This window comes from Tenrec ecaudatus, chromosome 14 (genome assembly GCF_050624435.1).
Source record: "Tenrec ecaudatus isolate mTenEca1 chromosome 14, mTenEca1.hap1, whole genome shotgun sequence".
NCBI lineage: Eukaryota > Metazoa > Chordata > Mammalia > Afrosoricida > Tenrecidae > Tenrec > Tenrec ecaudatus.
The window spans coordinates 117,179,954-117,200,677 of NC_134543.1; the positions used below are offsets into that span (position 1 = coordinate 117,179,954).

Consider the following 20,724-nt stretch of genomic DNA (forward strand, 5'->3'; position numbering starts at 1 on the left):
GCACACACACAGCTTGGTAATTTCTGCGACTCCTTCTCTAGGCAGCTCCCTCCACTCTAGAAATCCGTGGCTCTGATTCCTAACCTCTATATCTACCCTACGGAGCAGCTCTTCCACTTGAGCCTCCGCTCTCCTGAGCCACAAAATACTCTGTTTTTCCCTCTGCCATCCTTGTGCCTAAAACAATTAGTGCATATATGTACAGATGAACTATACATATATTTTCCAGAATTTAGTTGCTTACAGCATCAGGTTAGGCCAACACCCTGTTATTCCATCATGGCTGACATTAGAAATATCAATAGTATTTTTTAGCACTTAAAAAACCCAAATCAACAGCTGGAAACTTACTTTAACATTAAAAAAATTAAAACTATGCATGTTTAATGGAGAAAAGTTAACTATGTTCCCATTAAAATTAGGAATAAGACATATATATCCATCACTATTACCATTACATATTATTTGACACGTGTAAGCCAATGCAATTAGAAAAGTGAACAAGAACATACACAGAAACCTTTGACACATTGAAAACACATTTCTGAGAAAATGCAATGAAATAAGTGAAATAATAAAAAAAAGTGTAAACAACTAAAAAACTCCCAACCACTTGGGAATTTTAAAACTCTTTTAAGCATTACTTGGGCCAAAGAAACAATCAAAACCAGATGCTATCAAATGCGGAATTTATCCTGGTAAAAAAAGGACAGAGATTTAACTTCATTTTCTTCATGTGCATATCCAACTGACTAAATACCATTTCCTCAATAATCTAAAATTTTCAAAATGACTTAAAATGCTACTTTTTATGTCACACCAAATAGAGTAGGAGATCCTCCTTTAAACTAGAAGACCAGAGGCACTTCCTAGGGTAGGTGCCGCTGGCCGGATCCTCAGAGGCTCCCCTTCACAGTGAAACGTCACCTTCTCTTGATGAAAACAGAGTCTTCCAAACATGGACTACAATAGAATGATTTCCATTTTTTTGACTGAATCAACTCTAGCAACCCCCTCTGAGTTAGTGCAGCCAGTGGCGTCACCTGGGAAGGTTCTTTCTGGTCACAGTGAATTTTGGGAGGAAAGCAGTTTCTTTTTTTTTTTTTTTTTAACGTTTTATTAGGGGCTCATACAACTCTTATCACAATCCATACATATACATACATCAATTGTATAAAGCACATCCATACATTCCCTGCCCCAATCATTCTCAAAGCATTTGCTCTCCACTTAAGCCCTTTGCATCAGGTCTTTTTTTTTCCCCCTCCCTCCCCGCTCCCCACTCCCTCACGAGCCCTTGATAATTTATAGATTGTTATTTTGTCATATCTTGCCCTATCCGGAGTCTCCCTTCCCCCCCTTCTCTGCCGTCCCTCTCCCAGGGAGAAGGTCACATGTGGATCCTTGTAATCAGTTCGGGGGAAAGCAGTTTCGCTCAAACCTCATTTTTTTGTGGTGGCCGATTTAAGAGAACAGCATGATTTAAGAGAACAGCATGCAGCTGTGAAATTTTGTTCCCTGCTTGGGAAAAATGCTGTAATGTTGAACACAGCTTACAAGGACAGCGCTACGGGAAAAGCGTAGAGTGGTTTTCTCGTTTCAAAAAGGTGAGATGTCGATTGATAACAAACCTTGTTCTGGACATCTGTCAACTTCCCTATCTGACAAAAATGTCAACTCATAGTGCTTTTGGAGTTTATTCCACCAGGTCAGACTGTTGAATCAAGCTTCCTGTCCAGAGGTTCTGAAAAGATGGCATAACAGTGTGTGACCAAAAAAGGCCTGATTTGTGGCAGACAGGGGACTGTTTTTGCCACAACAATGCACCTGCTCTCACAGCCTACTCGATGGGCCAGTTTTTTGGCAAAAAGCATTACACCTCTGTGTCTCACGCACCTGACTCACCGGAGCTCGCTGCGTGGGACTTCTTTTTGTTTCCAAGAATGAAGAGGGACATGAAAGGATGGCAATTTGACAGGTAGAGGAGATGAAGAAAAAAACAAGGGAGGTGCTGTCAGCCATCCAAACAGATGAGTTTCGAAAATGTTTCCAAGAATGGAATTTCAGATTTGACAAATGTATTAAGTGTAATGGAGAGTACTTTGAAAGTGATAAGGTTGTTGTATAAAACATTTAAAATTCATATCTATGAAAAAAAGTTCTGGGTTTTTGGGGGGTACCTCCTCGTATAGCTCATGTGCAGTCACAGAGAAGATGAGCTTTGAAAGCATTGTGCTAAATGAAAAAAGGTCATATGCTATGTTTTAGAGGGAGAGGATTGAGCAGTGCTTGGCTAGGTTGAGGATAGGGTCATTATAAGTTGGGGTAACTTCACAACACCTAACAAATACAATAATGCCTTCCACTGTGGAGAGGGCACTGACTCTGGCTTCATTATGGACTCTGGAATTTCATGTAGATAGGCACAAGGAGACCTTTCGATTCCGAGCCTTCCCAAGGAGTCTGAAAGAGCGGCTGATCGGAGTGTCTCATGGGTACTGTGAGAGGTAGGTGTGGTAGGCGAGAATGTGAGTGAAGGACATAGAGGAAGAAATGTATCTACTTATTGATAGGCTCTCATTCTCTTTTATCTACTGATAAATGATCTTGGAGATATCCATACAATATTATCTTTAAAGGAAATCATCAAAATCTGCTAAATTGGAATATGATTTTTATATAGTATCTATGTTCATTTAAAAAAAATCAGATTACAAATATTCCAGTTTTACAATACTTCACCTCTCTGTTAACATAGTTATATTTTTTATAAGGAGATAAATATTTCAGAATCATATCACATTATAGTATTATATTCTTTTTAAATTTTAAAGAATTTCAGCAAATTCTTATCAGATACATTTTAATAACAAGTGAGAACTTATACTCAAGCCTACTCAGAAAAAAATATTTTTGTCTGAATGAAATAAAATGTTTACTTACTCTGAATAATATTTCTTCATTCCACTTTGGATTCAAAGTCTAAAAGGTAATAGAGTATAATTAATCTTAAAATTACTTCATTGCATAAAATAATACAAAATAAATTTTTAAAGATTAAATCCAGCCAAATCTAACCTTTTTAATGGTTTTCGTTTGTACACTTATAAAAACTCCATTCATTGGGTCATATAACGTCACTCTCACATATGGATCACTGTTAAAATTTGAAAAAGAAGTTTTAATTATTATTTATCCCAAGTTCAAAATACTCAAACTATGAGAAACAAAGAACTTTTTGTTAACAATTCTCAAAATATTCCCCACACTTAAAAAGTCACAGTTTCTTGGGCATGGTTAAGTAATTATGGCAATTTTTGCATTTTGATAGAAGTAACTATGCAGTGTTAAGTGGGGAAAAGCACACAAAAATTAGAAATTAAACCTTTTAATCACAAGCCTAATGACCTCCAACCTTTTTTTGATTATTGAAATGCTTGCTCATTACATTGCTCCTTCTGAGGTAAGATGGTCAACTAATTTTAATTTTTTTCAACTTTTTACAGTGAATTAGGTGAAGGTGTCCAGAAGAGATCATCGGTTTTCCTTTTGGTGTCCCAGGTATTCATCTTTCTCCTCCACCCACATCCATCCCCAACCCACTGTGAAGTGACAAAATCTGTCAATTTGAGCTAAGGGGTAGGTCTGTCAGTCAGGTCATAGCCAATAATTCCTGTGTGGGCACGGCCTCCTCCTGTGGATTCTAGGAACTCCTGTCTTCCGTCCTGGAGGCGGGACACTCTCTCTCCCTGCAAGACATTCCTGTTGTCAAGCCAAATGGAGCTACACTGATGGAGCCAGAACCCTGGAGCTGGAGGGGCTACATAAAGACCCCTGCCAGCGCTGAGATGCTTCCACCGCCACTGGACCCACAAGACTTTCCACTCACTGGCCTGTGATCTTCCTGTATTCGGCATCATTGCACGTGTTCCGTGAGTTTGAAAAGGAATTTATAGACTGGTATGGGACATATAGACTAATATTGGACTTGATCTGGACTGGGTTGGGATGCTTTCTTAATATATAATTACTCTTTTATATAAAGTTCTTTTTTATAAACATATGAGTATCTCTGGATTTGTTTCTCTAATCAACCTGGACTAACACACCCATCAATTCCCTTTTCCCCATTTACTCATCTAATCCGACCTCTTCTTTATTGTCAAGAACCAAAGTCATCAGCAAATAAACTGAGTGCCTGTAAGCAGGAGCTAGGGGTGGGATGCCTTGGAGTATTTGCTCACATTAGGTCTGCTGACTCACCGAGTGGAAAAAACGGAATGCCTCCAGGCAAGGAGCTTCCAGATGGAGTAAGGTGCTCCCAAGATGAGCTAAACACTTCTAACACTTGCCCTAGGAGCCCAGAGGCCAAGCTGTTATCTCCAAAGCACCAGAGAACCAGGAAGCAGAAGCTAGCGAGACAAGGGAATTAGGAAGTAGGGCTGTCTCAGTCTGAAAAGATAGTCAGACTTCTGGAGTCTCAGAGTTTGGAACCACGGCCTCTGGGTTTCTAAGAGCAGGGCCTGTTTCCTAGATTTAAAAAAGTCCTGTCTTCATCGACTTGCTTCTGGAGGAAGGGGGTTCCATTAAGATGGGGCTCGCTCCCAAAGCTGAGAGGGCGGCATGGCTATGCCTGAGCAAATAGACGGGGCCCTGCAGGGGTGGGTTCACCACTCAGACTAAGAGGAGGGGGCTGCCCAGAGCAGAGGGAGCACTGGGCGTGGAAGGCAGAGCTAACGCCTGGCATCAAATCAAGTGGCCACCATTTCTTTCTAATCTCTTTCTTCATCTTCTGAAATTCCATTCATATGTATGCGAGACCACTGGGTATTCTCTGACACCTTTCTGAGATTCTGTTCATTTTTTCCATCAGTTTTTTCTCTCTCATTTTCCTTTTGGGAAATAACTGATCTATCTTTTAAGTTCTATGAAGCTTTCCTATTTATCTCCATTTTACCATTAAGTTAATCTGATACTTTTTAATTTCTAAGATAATTTTTAATCTTAGCATTGTCAGATGGTTTCTAGTTTGTTCAAGATTTTCCATTAATCAATGTGGGAATACTTTCGTTACACTCTTGGGAATATATTATTTCATTTTTCCATAATTTTGAATAACATCCTAGACATTATAAATGTTAAGTTGTAGAGACAGGATTCTACTCTTTTTTTCTTGAGTAATGTTTTGTTTTTACAGTGATAAATATATGTTTAATAAAACATTGCCATTTTAATCATTTTTATATGCACAATTTGGTTACATTAACTACACTTATTGTGTTAGTCTGGGTAGACTAAAGAAACAAATCCATGGACTCACATACCTATATAAGAAAGAGATTTATATACGAGAGCAATTGAACATTGAGAAAACATCCCAACCCAGTACAGTCCAAAGTCATAGTCTGATATTAGCCCATATGACCGACACCAATCCATAAAGTCCTCTTCAGACTCACGAAACACATGCAATGATGCCAAATGCAGAACGATCACAGGCCAGGGGCTGCAAAGTCAGTGGTGGTAGAAGCATCTCAGCGCTGGCAGGGGTTTCCACATGGCCATTCCAGCACCCAGGGCTGCATCAGGGTAGGTCCATGTGGCATCTCCTCAGGGATGCCTCGCAGGAAGTCAGCCTTGTCAGTAGGGAGTCTCCAAGGGAATGAACCTAGAGAACTAGTGTCTCCTGCCTCCAAGAAGGAATTCCCAGATTTCCCAGAATTCTCAGGAGAAGGCCATGTCCACACAGAAGTCTCATTGGCTATCACTAGATTGATAGGCTAGACTCCACCCCTACACTCTTAATCCTTAAATTGACATGAGATTAGGTGACTACCACACTCATAATGCTGTATTCTAGCATCATGACACCCCATTTCCAAAAGTTCTCCATCCCTTCAGACAGACTCATGGTACCCCTTCATCCCTCATCTCTGCTCCTCCAAATGCACTGCCACGGACCCGATTCTAACTCATGGCGACCCCAGAGGGTCCTATGGCCGTGAGTTTTTGAGATTTCAGATAAATGGGAACATGTAATATTTGTCCTTTAGTGCCTGACTTATTATATTCTAATTTTGCTGCTTTTTGTTTTAACGCGTAATCAATTATCTTGTGTGCACAAAACTACAACCCTGTTTCTTGGGCTGCAACTCTGATCTCTGTTCATACCTTTTGTTTTTAGCTGAGCTGCTTTGAAACTCTGATGCATACATGTGGTTCCAAATAAGCAAGCGGGATCAGTAGACAGACTTGGGGATCTCTTTTCTTTCCAGTTTCCATTCTCACTCAATGCCAAGTTTTCCTCAGATTCTGCCTTGTTTCCCAGGCCAGAAGTACTACAATTTTTCTACATCTGACTCTATCTCGCCTCAGGAACTCATTCAATACAACTTTCTCCCTCCAAGTGTGAACTCCAACTAGAATCTGTTGACTTCTGTTCCCTGTCCACAACCTACAAGTTGCTGCTCTTTGAATCATGTAGAGTTTAAAGTTGTTATGAGCTGTTAGAAGTTTCCCACTTCTGAAATGAAACTCAATGATGGATTTTCTAAAAGTTAGGTTTATTGTGCCAACCTGGCCAATAGGCTCATGTGGGATTAATCAGATCGCAGTTTGATTGGAGGGCAAAGAGATAAATGGCTCTGCCAGGCCCACGTCCCACTCCCTTGCTCTCTGGTGATCAGAGTGTTCTGGAGTGTGCTGCTGCTTTAGCTATTTCTCTGCCTCAATCTGTGAGCTACACTACCTCTGGGCCCAGCCAACCTGTGGATCCTGTTGGTAGAGCTTGAGGCACCTTTGAGATCTGCTTCGCCATGCTTTCAAGCTTGAGGCTGGTGGATCCTGTCACCTTGCATTGCTTGCTTTCGATATCCCATCTGGGCCTGCTTTGCTAAGCTCCAGAGCTATTGACTGTTGGTGACCTCACCCTGCTGTTTGCTGCCTGTGGGCAGACTCTGCCTGCCTTGCCTGATGGAGGACTCCAATGTCTGCTTCCTTGACCTTGGCAGCCCAAGAGAGTTGAAGGGCTTCCAGTATATTAACTGTTGCAAGAAGTGAGTTGAACTGAGCCCTCTGTGCTGCTGTGTGGATTAGTCAGCTGTTACATTCCTTCTCGCTGTATAAACTTTATCTCTAGCTCTTTATCGCTCTCTCTCCTGGTTTTGTTTCCAGAGAACCCTGCTAACACAACCCTGATTTGTGGCCCTTGCCTAATTTCACAAATTCAGTAACTCAGATATCAAGAAATTGAGTACACTACCATCTTGGAAATTCCACCGAGTAAAATACTTCATTAATAATATAATTAGATTTTTCATTTAATCAAAAGAAAATTAAGTAACAGCTTTTAAAAATTACCCTCCCAAGTGACATGTACTTACCTAGCTCCCAAGATATCCTTCTTGGCAAGGCCAATTCCAGCTATAACTTTAACCCTCACGATTCGTGAGTTTTCCTAAAAGATAAAAATGTACATTTATTCTCAAGTACTTTGCAACTTGGCTAAGACACATGCCTTTAGACATATATTCAAATGAGATAATTACAAAGTGCAGCGTGACAGAGCACTTTTATCTAGCTTTTCTAGTCAGGGTCTTGTAACTCCCACCAAAAGTTTGGTGAGACTATGCAAATAATGTTCTTTTGACCCACCAAGCTACTTTGCCAATAATGTAAATAAGGTGCATGGCACCCTTGTGCTGTTCGGACAATGCAAATGAGGCGTATGAAGTCCTGACAAAAGGACCGGTCAGTTTGGCCATCCCACTAGGCTTAAAATGAGCCAGCTCAAAGGCGAAAATAGAGGAACTTCAGTACTACCAAGAAGAGATGGGAATGGAGTAGATCACGTCCTTTGGACCCATGGTCCCTATGTCATAACATGCTAGACAGAGAGAGAGGAGAGTGCGCTGATCATGCAAACGTGTGAGAAGCAGCAGCAGAAAGATTGTGTCTGCAAGTGATCACACTACCAGGAGATCAGTGTGAGACAGTGTGAAAAGTTTCCATGCTACCAGCAAGGCAACTGCTAGAGTGTCCCAACCCACAGGGCTAAAGGGCGGAGCACCTTTTGGTCACAGGTTACTAGAAGAAGGGGGAACCCTTGGGCACTTACTGATGGAGCTAAAGAACTTTCTAACACTTGTCTGAGTAAGGCATAGGCCAAGGGACTGGGGAGCCAACACACTGAGGGCCAAAGATACCGATCTATCTATGCCATGACTGAGAAGCTGTTCTGGCCAAAGAACTGTATCCTAAATTGTTTCTGATTCTAAATTGTAACTGTTACTTCCTTAATAAACTCCATAATCAGAGGATTATCTGTGAGTTTTGTGTAGCCACTGCAACATTTATGAAACCCAGTAGAGAAGTAGAGTTTTGTCATGGAAGAGATAACTGGTGTCAGATTCAAACTAGAGTTAAATTATCACAATTAATAAGAATTTATTATTGCTTCTGTGAAAGTCTACAATTAGAACTAATATGAATCCATAGTTGTTTCTAGACATAAAATAAAACAAAAATTCATAATCATTTATATGAACTAATTAGAAAAGGCAATCATTTAAAAAAATCTTTCAAAACCATGTGTTGGATAGTACTGATGCTGTAATGTAGCAATTATTAAGCGATTACATTTCCTATAAGTATCAATGGTATTAAAATTTTACACAAGAATGTTCTGGACAGATACAAATGGAAATATCTTAAGATTATATGTCTGCAACTTCCTCTCAACTGGCCCAGTAATTAATAATGTGAAGTGGCAACCCTCAGGAAGAGATCACTGAAGATGTAGCTGTGGTGAAGAAACCATCTGGTGCCCAGCTAGCAGAAAGAATAGTGTCTGGCATCTCAAAGGCCTGACTTAAAACAAGCAGTCATTAAAGTGAGGCATCAACTAAGTCCACATGGAGGGAGGATTGTAAATAATACCCTAATCTGAGTGAAGAACGAGTCTCAGAGCTTACAGGATGAGCATCTGGTTTGCAGAAGGTTATGGCTGACAGTGGAAGCCCAACGTTCCATTGCAGGGTCCCCACAGCGACTAAGTCTCTGGGGAATCCCTCAGATGATGGTTGGCCCTCAGCTGAGAGTTGAGGGATGAATCGCCTTCTCAGACCAAGAGCACTGTCAAGTCAGTTATGGCAGATGCAGTTAGGTTGAAATGATGTCCCCTTTGACCCGTTTTTAAGTTGTTTCCGTATTTAATTATTTTCAGCTTTTTTTAACTAGAGTTTTTCTGTTTTGTTTAGTCATTGTCGTTGGGCTTTTTTGTTTGTTTGTTTGTTTGCTTGCTTCCTGCTTGTGTTTTGTAGGATTTCCTGTGGATGGAAACCAGGACAGGGAGATCCATACGGACAGTCACGGGATAGAGGAGGGCAGGAGAGGACCGGGAGCACACGGGGAGCCAGCAACAAGTACGAGAAGAAAATGTTTGAAATGGATGGTGGTGAGGATTGCTCAACTCTTCTTAATGTGACTGAATGATTAAATTGGATGCAATGCGAAATATATGCCAGTAAAACTTTTTTTAAAATGTGAAGTGGCTATGGGGTTGGGAATAAAACAAACACACAAATGTGGTCAATTTGTGGATCCAAATGGCACATAGGTGTTTAATAAGTATAATAAAGCAATGTGTGTATATATATATGTATATATATATATATAATAAGCAGTAGCTCCTTAAACTGTTGTGTAGGTTTGAAATTATTCAAAATACAAAAATGGGTAGAAAGATATTTTACTATATTACATAAAACCATATGTTTTTAATGTACCAAGAAATGAAGCTATTAGATTCATAGAAATAAAAGTAGTAAGAAATATTGAAAAGTCCCCAATCTATAGATAAGTGATAAAATATCACCAGAAATCAATAAAGCAATGCACTGTGTGCGTCAATGAGAAGATTTCATATTACATTGTCTACTTTCTCCAAAGTAATCTGTAAGTTCAGTACAATTCTAACCTTCCCCACTTCAAATTTTCTCATGAATTTTAATAAAGAGAGTCTAAAATTCATAGAAAATAGTAAAATTGAGTAAAGAATCAAATAATAACATTAGCCTGCTATCTTATATTATGTACAGGGGGAATACAGATAAAGTATAAATGAAACTTTTCAAAAAATTCCTACTAAGCTTTGGAATATTTCTGTGGGGTAGTAGATAAGTTAAAACACACACACGTGCGCGCGCACGCATCCTGAAAGGAAAAATGGCTAAAACTTGACAATGTTAAAATTAAATATCTTTGTATGAGAAAAAAGAAAAACAAAAAACAAGGAAACCAACTAAGTGGAGGTATCTGGAGTATGTATCTGTTGACGAATGATAGTTACCCATAATATCTGAGGCTAAGTCAAAAAGCACTGCGAAATGGTTCCAGTTTATGCATGCGTGCATGGGTTTTTTCCAAACAAACCAAGAGTGGGCGGCAGCAGAAAAGCGCTCTCAGGAGCGTACTTTTCTCAGTCTTGCTAGGGTGCCTCTAGAGAAATCTCCAACCAAACAGTAGCTTCCACAGGCATCTGTGGAACCAGTTCCATTCAAAGCAGAGAAATTGACTCAGAAGGGTATAGCAAGTGTTTTAGGAACTCAAACATGGTAATCTCACAAGATTTTCTAGAAGGACATCGGATGATCATTGAGGCTTCTTAGGAAGCAGTTTTAATAAAACTGAAAACTACATAGGTGAGGAAAAGCCAGGCTAAGTTTTACCAAGGAATTATTTTCCATCACAACAATGTATCTGCTCATTCTGAAGGGCTATGCTAGGAGAATTTTGCTGGAAAACTTTACCCCTACCCTCTTCAGCCCTGATCCTGCTCTTCAGACTTCTTTCCCCCACCTCAAAATACTCCAAAGATATGGAAAAGAAACTTCATTTGACTCCTCTAGACTGTCAACATTGCAGTGTAAATGAAAGTGTGCAGAAATCTTCGGAAAAGGATAGAGAGATGGAACCCCCCCACCCCCCACCTTCGGAAATGTATAGACCTAGCTGGAGGCTATGTTGAGAAACAAGAGCTGCATCTTCTGATATTTTTGTGTAACAAGGGTTCTTATCATCTTATGGAAATCGTTTTTGACTCACCCTTATATAAAGAACTCAGAACTCAATAGGAGAGTAATGTCATAGGGGGAAAAAGCCCATACAGAATTACCAATACAAATATGAAAATAAGCTCCATCTTATAAGAGCTCAGAGAGAACTCCAGTAGAGGGTTGGTAGGATCACAAAGTAATGAATCACTTTGAAGCAATATCTGACAGTCCCTACTGAAGTTGAAGATGTTCTAAATCAATAACCCAGGGATTCTACTTTTAGCATGTCACCTGAAAGCTCTTTCAAGAGCTGATACCAAGAGCTAAAGCAGAAAGAAATGTTTTAAAAACAATGATTGCAGCCTATGTACAAATGTGCTTGATACAATTGATGTATGTGTTGTTACAAGAACTGTAATAGCCCCCAATAAAATAATTTATTAATAAAAAATCAAAACTTTTATTTCCACAAAGACATAAGTACAATATCTAGTAGCATTTATAAAAATCAATGAATCTAAAATATTACAGCACATCCAACTAATTCTATTTCAAAATTATGTCACTGGCAACTAGTAGTTCATCTGCCCTTCTGAGAAGATCTTGAGTTGGAAAAAGTTAAGTATATGAGGGGACTTTTAAAAATTCATGGAAAGCTCAAAATAAAAAGATAGTGAATGAGTAGGGGGGGAGTGCAGACTGGAGACCCAAGACCCATTTGTCGGCCACTGGAGATCCCCTTGCAGAGGGGTCTAGGGGAGGAGACGAGCCAGTCAAGGTGTGATGTAGCAATGATGAATAATACAACTTTCCTCTAGTTCCTAAATGCTTCCTTCCCCCTGCTCCCCCCCGCCACTATCATGATCTGAATTCTACCTTGCAAGTCTGGTTAGACCAGAGGATGTACACTGGTACAGATAGGAACCAGAAACATAGGGAATCCAGGGCGGATGATCCCTTCAGGACCAGTGGTCTAAGCGGTGATACCGGGAGGGTAGAGGGAGAGTGGGTTGGAAAGAGGGAACTGATTACAAGGATCTACATGTGACCTCCTCCCTGGGGGAGAGACAACAGAAAAGGGGGTGAAGGGAGACGTCAGACAGTGCAAAATATGACAAAATAATAATTTATAAATTATCAAGGGTTCATGAGGTAATGGGGAGCAGGGAGGAAGTGGAAAAATGAGGCACTGATACCAGGGGCTTAAGTGGAGAGCAAATGTTTTGAGAATGATGAGGGCAATGAATGTACAGATGTGCTTTACACAATTGATGTATGTATGGATTGTGAGAAGAGTTGTATGAGCCCCGATTAAAAAAAAAGATAATGAAGCTCATTCACGAACTTCTTGAAGTCCCATTGTACATTTCATAGAATTTATTTCAATGATTCCCATTTCTAAATTACAATCACCTTTGTTCTTGTTGGCTTCCCTGAATAGATAATGGTAAATAAATCATCTATTAGGCTCAAAAGCCAGACAGCAGATTAAGATAACAGAAAAACTCTTCATAGAGATGACAGATACAACATAACTTCTCTCCATCACCAAGTCAAATGAATAGAGCTAGTCTTACAAGAATGAAGGGGTATTCTCAAGAATCAGATATAAAGAGGATTAGAAAGAAAAACATGCAAATTGAAATTCCAGTTCTTTGGATTGGGCTACGATTACCCCAAAGTTTCAAAGACTTACCAAACCAAGCTCACTCACAGTGGCCTTGTAGGACTTTGGGTTTCTCAGGCTGTAAATCTCTATGGGAGCAGAACGCCTTGTCATTCATTCGCTCGCCAAGCAACTGGTAGGTTTGGCCTTTCAGTCAGCAGTTCAACGTGTAACTCACTACACCATGCGGGCTCCTTACAGACTATCCTTTTTTTTCCTGGCAGTTCCAACTCGATTATTCCATTGGTCTTAATAGACAAATCCCTAGTCTGCCAATCGATAGAGTAGGGACTATACTGCATTACACAGGTACTGAGCTACAAGTCTGGATTCTGAAAATTAAAATCCTTTCAGTAATGACTTTAATAAATCTAAAGTTTCTCAAGTGATAAAGTATAATCAGAAGTGCCTCCAGCAAATAGTGTTATGTGATAATCTTATTAATAAAAACACAAATAAGTTCCCATAGCTTGCATATTAGTTGAGGAAATAAATGATTAAACTCCTCTAAAAAAGTTGATCCATGTTTGTGGAGCTCTAATTTTTAAAAAATAAATAATTTTATTGGGGACTCTTACAGCTCTTAAAACAATCCATACATCCATTGTATTAGGTACATTTGTACATATGTTGCCATCACCCTTTTCAAAGAACACTAAAGCATCTTCTTTCTACTTGAGTCCTTGGTATCAGCTCTTTTTCCCCCCTCCCTCCCCCACCCTACCACCCTCATGAACCCTTGATAATCAATTATTATTATTTTCATAACTTACACTGTCACTGTCTCCCTTCAACCATGTTTCTGTTGTTCATCACCCTGGTGGGGTGCGGGGAGAAGGGGGGTTAATACATCTGTCAATCATTGCAATCAGTTCCCCCTTTCTCCCCTGACCTTCCCCACTACCCTCATGGTATCAATACTCCATTACTTTTCCTGGAGGCTTTATCTGTCCTGGATTTTGTGTGCCGGTCAGGCTGGATTTGTAAGGGAGAACTGGGGTCATGATGAAGGGAGGGGGGTTATTAAAGAACTAGAGGAATGTTGTATGTTTCATCAGTGCTAGTACCCTAGCTGACTTGTCCCTTCCTTGTGACCCTTCTGTGAGGGGATGTCCAGGTGGGCTTTGGGTCTCCACTCTGATTCCCCTCGTTTGCATCTATATGATTGTTTGCATTGGGTCTTCTGATGTCTGATACTTGATCCTGTCAACACCTCGCGATCACACAGGCAGGTGTGCTTCTTCCATGTGGGCTTTGTTGCTTCCCAGCAAGATGGCCACTTGTTCATCTTCAAGCCTTTAAGACTCCAGACGCTATATCTTTTAATAGCCAGGCACCATCAGCTTTCTTCACCACATTATTTTATGCACCCTTTTGTCTTCACTGATGGTGTCAGAAATGTGGGTGCTCCTAATTTTAAAGACCACTTATGTCATGTTAACTTTTACTGAAACTACCTCAGAAATGTAACATGCATTAATTAAAAACAATTGCAAAGATTCTAAATCATCCACAGGTATGTTTAACTTTTAAACTTTCTCTTGAATTTCCCATCACTAGAGTCAGAACTTAAGCTATTTTAAATGCTCTGGCTAGTTGATGTGAAGATCCCGTTTTAAAATTAAAGAATGAATGCCATATATTATCATTCATTTTAACTTCATTTTCCTTGAAATTTTCTGGTAGAAACTTGTCCACATGAGTCTTTTCAATCTTATCCATCAGCAGCTACCATAACCTCTCACATGTTCTTTGACAATATAGACAGCAGTATCAATGCAGCCACCGACTCTTCCACACTTTTAGAACCACAATGCTAAGAGTGGGGTTAGCATCTGGGTAGTGCTCAAAAGAGAGGAAGCAGAATCAAAAATCAAATTTTCCATAAGCAATCAAGAGTGGAGAGGCTATTCTCCAACAGACCAGAGCTCTTCACCAAAGCATGAATCTTCCCCTTCCACAACATAAGAACATGTGACAGATATTTTTTTTGTGTGTGTGATGTAACAAAGACACAAATCAAAGGCAAAGAGATGTGGCTTTTCTCAATGACTGGGAGCAACAACTTGGTAATGTGTTACCTATGCACATAGCTGGGGCAGTTCAAGGCAGCTTTGCAGGGCTGAAAGGTGCCCTGGTGGCTTACGGGGTGATGCAAGGTCAGTAAGTCCAACCCACCAGCCACTCCAAAGGGGGAAGGATGAGGCTTTCTGTTCCCACAAGGACTGACAGCCTCAGAAACCCACACTGGGCAGTTCTGCTCTGTCCTGCAGGGTCATTATGAGTCAGAATCGACTCAGTGGCAAGGAGTTTGGTTTTTCCAGGACTGGGATTTTCTCCAGGGCTGTTAAGCCAGTTCCCATCCAGTTGCTTCTGGTTCATAGAAATCCTGGGTGTGTCAGGTTAGAATTGCGTCCCGTAGACGTTCAGCAGCTGATCTTTCAGAAGCAGTCACCAGCACTTTCTTTTGAGGTACCTCTGGGCGGACTCAAACCTCCAACATTTGGATTTGTGGTGAAGCAAGTTAACTGTCTGCACTACTTCCTTCCTACTCCTGAATCTCCTATCATCACAAACAGGACACAACCCGGGCTTTCCTTCCCTCACACATTTCAGGAGATCAAGTAGAGTGTGGCAGCACAACGGCTAAGCACTCAGCCACTAACTGAAATGGTGGAGGTTCAAACCCACCCACCAACTCCATGGGAGAAAGTGACGACCACAGCCCAGCAAACCCCACTGAGGGGCAAGGTTGGTTTACGGTCTGCACGAGGAATAGCTCAAACCCCAGAGCCCTACCCAAACACCTAGCATAAGGTGATCTCTTCCTCTATCCAAGTAGAGCAGAGGCGTCCTGGTGGTGTAGTGGTTAAGAACTGGGCTCTAAGCCACCTCATTGGCAGTTTGAAACTACTAGCAGCTCCGCAGGAAAAGATTGGGCATTCTACTCCCATAAACAGTTACAGTGTTGGAAACCAACAGGAGGGTCACTATGAGTCGGCATTGACTTTGATGCCAGTGAGTGTGATTTGTATTCATCCAAGTAGAAGCTAAGAGTTTTCCCTTCTGGAAAACTGACTCCAGAAATGTCCTGCACTTGGTAACAATGAACACAGCCTTAAGAGATAAGCCACCTTTTAAAAAGCAAAGTTTGCACAAATACACACACACACACACATCAGTCTTTTTCTCTGACTTCAATCCAAGAATACTGGCTGCCAGGCTCCCCAAACTGAAGATTGGAAGACCACTCTCTGAAGAAACTGAGAGGTCCAAAAAGAAAATGTTACCCATCAACACTGGTATGTGAGAATCTCACACTGAAATGGTGAGTTCACATTACCCTATTGTCCGATTCTCTGGTCAGCCCTACCTGCCCACTCACACAGAGCATGTATGTCACCAAAATACATTAGGGAATTAATTGGGAAGGAGGCAGGCAAGAGGCCAAGGATGATGGCTACACAGCAGGCCTAGAGTGCCAACAGTCCAGATGGAACACCATTAAGCATTTGACTACTAACCAGCAGGTTGGTGGTTCAAAGCCACTCAGGGGTGCCTTGGAAGGCAATCATCAGGTGATCTGATTATGAAAGGTCACAGCTTTGCAAACTGTAAGGAGTTTTACACGGAATCATCTTGGTGTTAGAACTGACACTACAGCAACTAAGAAGAAATGTATGTGTGTGTATGTACATACATTCCATTTCTAACAAGGACAAAGAAAAACTGTGTATGTTTTTTAACCTATATCGAGTAACTTTCGTAAGGTGTCAGATAGTTAGCAATTACATTTACAATAGGGGCCCTGGTAGTACAGTGGTTCTGTTGGCCTGCTAACCCCAGGGTCAGCAGTTTGAAACCACCAACTAGCTCCATGGGAAAAAGAGGAGCTTTTCTACTCCTGTAGAGTTACCATCTCTGAAACCCACAGGGGAAATTCTACCTTGTCCTACAAGATGAAAGATGTCTAATATATATACAATTATATAGTATAATAATTCATATGTGAATATTAAATGTATCGCCAGAATATGTAAATACTAAATATTCATCTAACAAAAATTGCTAAGGGTGTGGGAAGTATATGTGAGAAAGTGAGTTAGTTTATTGTGCCGACCTGGTCGATAAACACATCTGGGGTTAATTGAAGGGCCAAGAAATAAATGGCTCGGTGAGCCTCGCCTTTTGAGTTCTTGCTTTCTGATGGTCGCACCAGGGTGCAGCTGCCTTAGAAGTTCCCTGCTTCAGCTTGCAAGGCTGACTTCCTGCAAGACATCCCCAAGGAAAAGCCACATAGACCTACCGTGATGCAGCCCTGGGTGCTGGAGCAGCCGTGTGGAGACCCCTGCCAGTGCTGAGATGCTTATACATTCACTGACTCGGCTTTCCTCCTGCAGTCGGCATCATTGTTGTAAGATTGGGGAGGACTTTGTGGACTGGTGTTGGCCATATGGGTTAATGGGTTAATGTTGGACTTATGGGCTTGGGCAGCACTGGGTTGGGATGTTTTCTTGGTGCACATTTAACCTTTATATAAAACTCTCTCTTATACATGAGTTTCTGTGGATTTGTTTCTCTAAAGTACCCAGACTAACACAGAAGGCTTCAAAATTTTTTGTAAAAATGGAATTAAAAGATTGTGGAATTTTTCCACGAATCTTTTGAAGCCCCTGCACATGTGTGCACATACATATGTAGTCTTTTGAGCAACAAATGCATCTAACTTTCAGTGACCGTATTACCCAAACTAAATATTGAAACTATGGACTGACAGCAGTTTTCCGCCATCCCCATCCCCACCCTGGACATGTCAATTTACTTGAAACATTTTAATGAAAATATGAATGCTAGGAGACCATAAGAGAAAAGAAAATAACTGAAAACTGGACAGCCCTACAATAGATGTAGCATACATACGATTGCTATGCATGTATTTTCTCTGCATGAATCAAAACGATTCCGGAATTTCTGACAGTACGCACCATAGCAGAGACTATTCGGAATCCTTGGATTTAGGATAGAGCAGTGGTTCTCAAAGCGTATTCCTGAACCAGTAGTGCCACGGGAGTTTGGTAGAAATGCTCATTATCATGCTCCATGCCACAGCTACTGGAGCTGACTCTGGGGCGGGGACAGCTGTTTGTGTTTTAACAACTCCCCCTGAGTGAGTGATTCTGATGGACATTCTGGTTTGAGACCTGCGGGTACAGGGTATGGAGGTGGAGAAGGGGAGGAGAATGCTGTCCTTAATGCAAGTATTAGAACATTGCACATTTAAACTACTACAACTTTATTTAATCAGTTCACGGTCATTTCTCAGAAAGATCAGCTCCTTGCACAACTTAAGGCTACCTTTAAAGGGGATGTTGTGGGTGTTGTCATCCAATTGGTTCGCACTCATAGCAACCCTGCGTATGACAGAGCAGGACCCTGCCTGATCCTGCACCATCCTCACGACTGTCCACAGGTGTGAGCCAATGTGGCGGCCGCTGTGTCGGTTCATCTTGTTGAGGGCCTTCGCTGTCCGTCCACTTACCCGAGCACGACATCCTTCTCCAGGAACTGGTCTTTCCTGAGTGCTAGTACTATATTCTGTTGCTATGAAGTCTCCGAGCAGAACGAGGCGGACATGTGAAGAGTCTGTGCCCGTGGGCATGCGCACTCGAAGGAGGCCCAAAGCGGCAGAAACATTTCACTTCTTAATGAGGTTGTTGAAAAGCATTAGACTGTACATTTAAGATCTGTCAATTTTACTGTTTATAAATGATACTCTCTCCTCCCCATGCCAATCTGCTGCAAAAACGGAGGGGGGGGGGAGTTTGGAACAATACATACACTTTCACACAGAAGCTTAGAAAGTTTATGACCAGAAAGCCATCACTGAAAGAAGGTCAAAGGATGGACTTCAGGCAGAAGAAAGTGATCCCAGATGTTTGAAACCCTGATAAGCAAGAAGAAATAAAGGGCAAAAGATCAAATAAAGTGTGAAATGTGTATATGAGTCACGAGTATTAACGATTAGAAAACAATAACCAATGTTAATCATTAGTGTGTGTCTTTAATGAATTTCCATTCCACTTCAGACCCGACTCAGAATCCTAACATGGCCTAAGGGGTCCTGTCTGACCAAGTTCTGCTCTCCCTCCAGTTTCAGCTTTTCTGCTGGCATTTTCAATTTTTATGTGTCTGCCTTTCTGCCTCCACCATCCTCACCTGTCATCTCAGCTTCTGCATATGCAGTTCCATCAACTCAGAACTCCTTTTACCCCACTCCTCACCTGGCTCACTCCAATTCATCCTTAGCTTCAGCTTACATGTGAGTTCTTTCTGATAAATCACATGAGAACATGCAGAGGTGCGACAATCACATGTCTCATGATGTATCTGGTCTTGCACAAACCAAATCCCACCTTCCCATTGGGCATATCCCCATAGTGTGGCCCAGCGGCTATCAGCGGTGGTTCCAATGAACTGGGAAGATGCACCATCAAAGGGCAGAAAGTGAGTGTGCAAATTTTTAAGTATTATAGCAAGAGGAAAACCACGTGCCTTGATACAGTACTGAATGGGAGGGGCCTGCCATCAAACATCACAGGGCAAGCAAATTAAATGATTTCCAACTGCCTTATAAGTACTATTTCTTTTGTCTATCTCAAGCCCAAGGAACAAAATGGCAATGCTCCACATAAATGTCTTTAACTTATGAATTTTCAAATGCAAATTTTGGTTAATATTCAAATTAAAATATGAATTTAATTTTAGAGATTTGATTTATTTCCAATTATTCAAATATATTTGCTACAGTACAACATTTTAAAGTTACATAGTTTCACATCCAACACAATGAAATGGCCACTAAATGGAACACACACACAAAAGTTCACAGAAGACAAACAGAATAGAATTTGTGAGTTTGTAAACACAACTCTAAAACTAACTTCCTTTTTTATAATATAATAAATCACAAAAGACTTCTGTTGAATGCACAATTTTACCAGGTGCAAATCATTGTACAAGGATTGCTAGTACTAACTACTGACATTACTTGTATCAATACAAGTATAACAAAATTTGTCCCCAATTCTGCACCCTTTACCTACTGTCTTAAAAAAAATCGTGTGGAAAGTGAAACTATTTTAGAAACTAAAATTGTCTTATCTGCAGGTCCCAGCTCCCATAAATAACAGAAATACAACAGATGCAAATTTACGGGATAATTTTCCTTCTAGTGATATAAATTATTGGCTCAACTAAGAGCCAAGTGATGGTCAATATCCTAGAGGAGCACTTGAAAATCTTTGTCTAGATGGCAAACAAACAGATTCTGCAGCCACACTATATTTCCAGGGTGCAGAGTTAACAGGGAAATGTATAAGAGGGAATTGCCACCGTATTCTGCCCCAGTTGATTCAGTATACTCTTTTGTTTGAACAATATTCAGTTCTAAATAATGTAATTCTCAATTTGCTACCAGTGGATTTAGCAACTGGCACAACGCAAATATGAGTGATAAACATGAATATGGCTTATAATTCAAATCGTTAAACCAAAGACAATGTTTTGGCTTAACTCACAAACAAGACACACCAATTACTGCAGAACATCAGTAATGGAAAACCACTTTGTAACATGTTATTGTCGTCATTGCAGAAATCACTGAATGGCTTCTAAAGGAAGAAATTAAATGTTTGGATCCCCACAAAATGGAAGTGTTAGAAGTTTATTTGACATTATTGCTCAGTTTGATATATTTAGAGCAGATCAATCTCTCAAAATATGGTAACACCAGAAAGAGGAACCCATGGTGTGTCTACAACAACCTGTGAGGAAATACTGAACTTAATATGTGAGAAAGTTGATTAATTTTTAGTGAAAAAAGCTCGGTATTTTAGTTGTAGATTTGCAGGTTCCACTCCTGAACCTTCTCAAACAGATCAACCAAGTATGCATCCCTAACTGATGAAAACACGGTTGCACAATTGATCACATTGACTAGCTTAA

At 40.6% G+C, this 20,724-nt stretch overlaps 1 protein-coding gene across 2 annotated transcripts in view; it reads right to left on the reverse strand.

Moving 5' to 3' along the window:
* Positions 1-20,724, reverse strand: part of NEDD4 (NEDD4 E3 ubiquitin protein ligase) — a 124,811-nt gene that overhangs the window by 97,723 nt on the left and 6,364 nt on the right. For both annotated transcript variants that reach the window (XM_075531839.1, XM_075531840.1), the window contains exons 2-4: positions 7,383-7,456; positions 3,079-3,157; positions 2,944-2,982 (exon numbers count right to left, since the gene is read on the reverse strand). In XM_075531839.1, the coding sequence (XP_075387954.1) occupies positions 2,944-2,982; positions 3,079-3,157; positions 7,383-7,456 (192 nt within the window). The remainder of the gene's footprint in view (positions 1-2,943; positions 2,983-3,078; positions 3,158-7,382; positions 7,457-20,724) is intronic.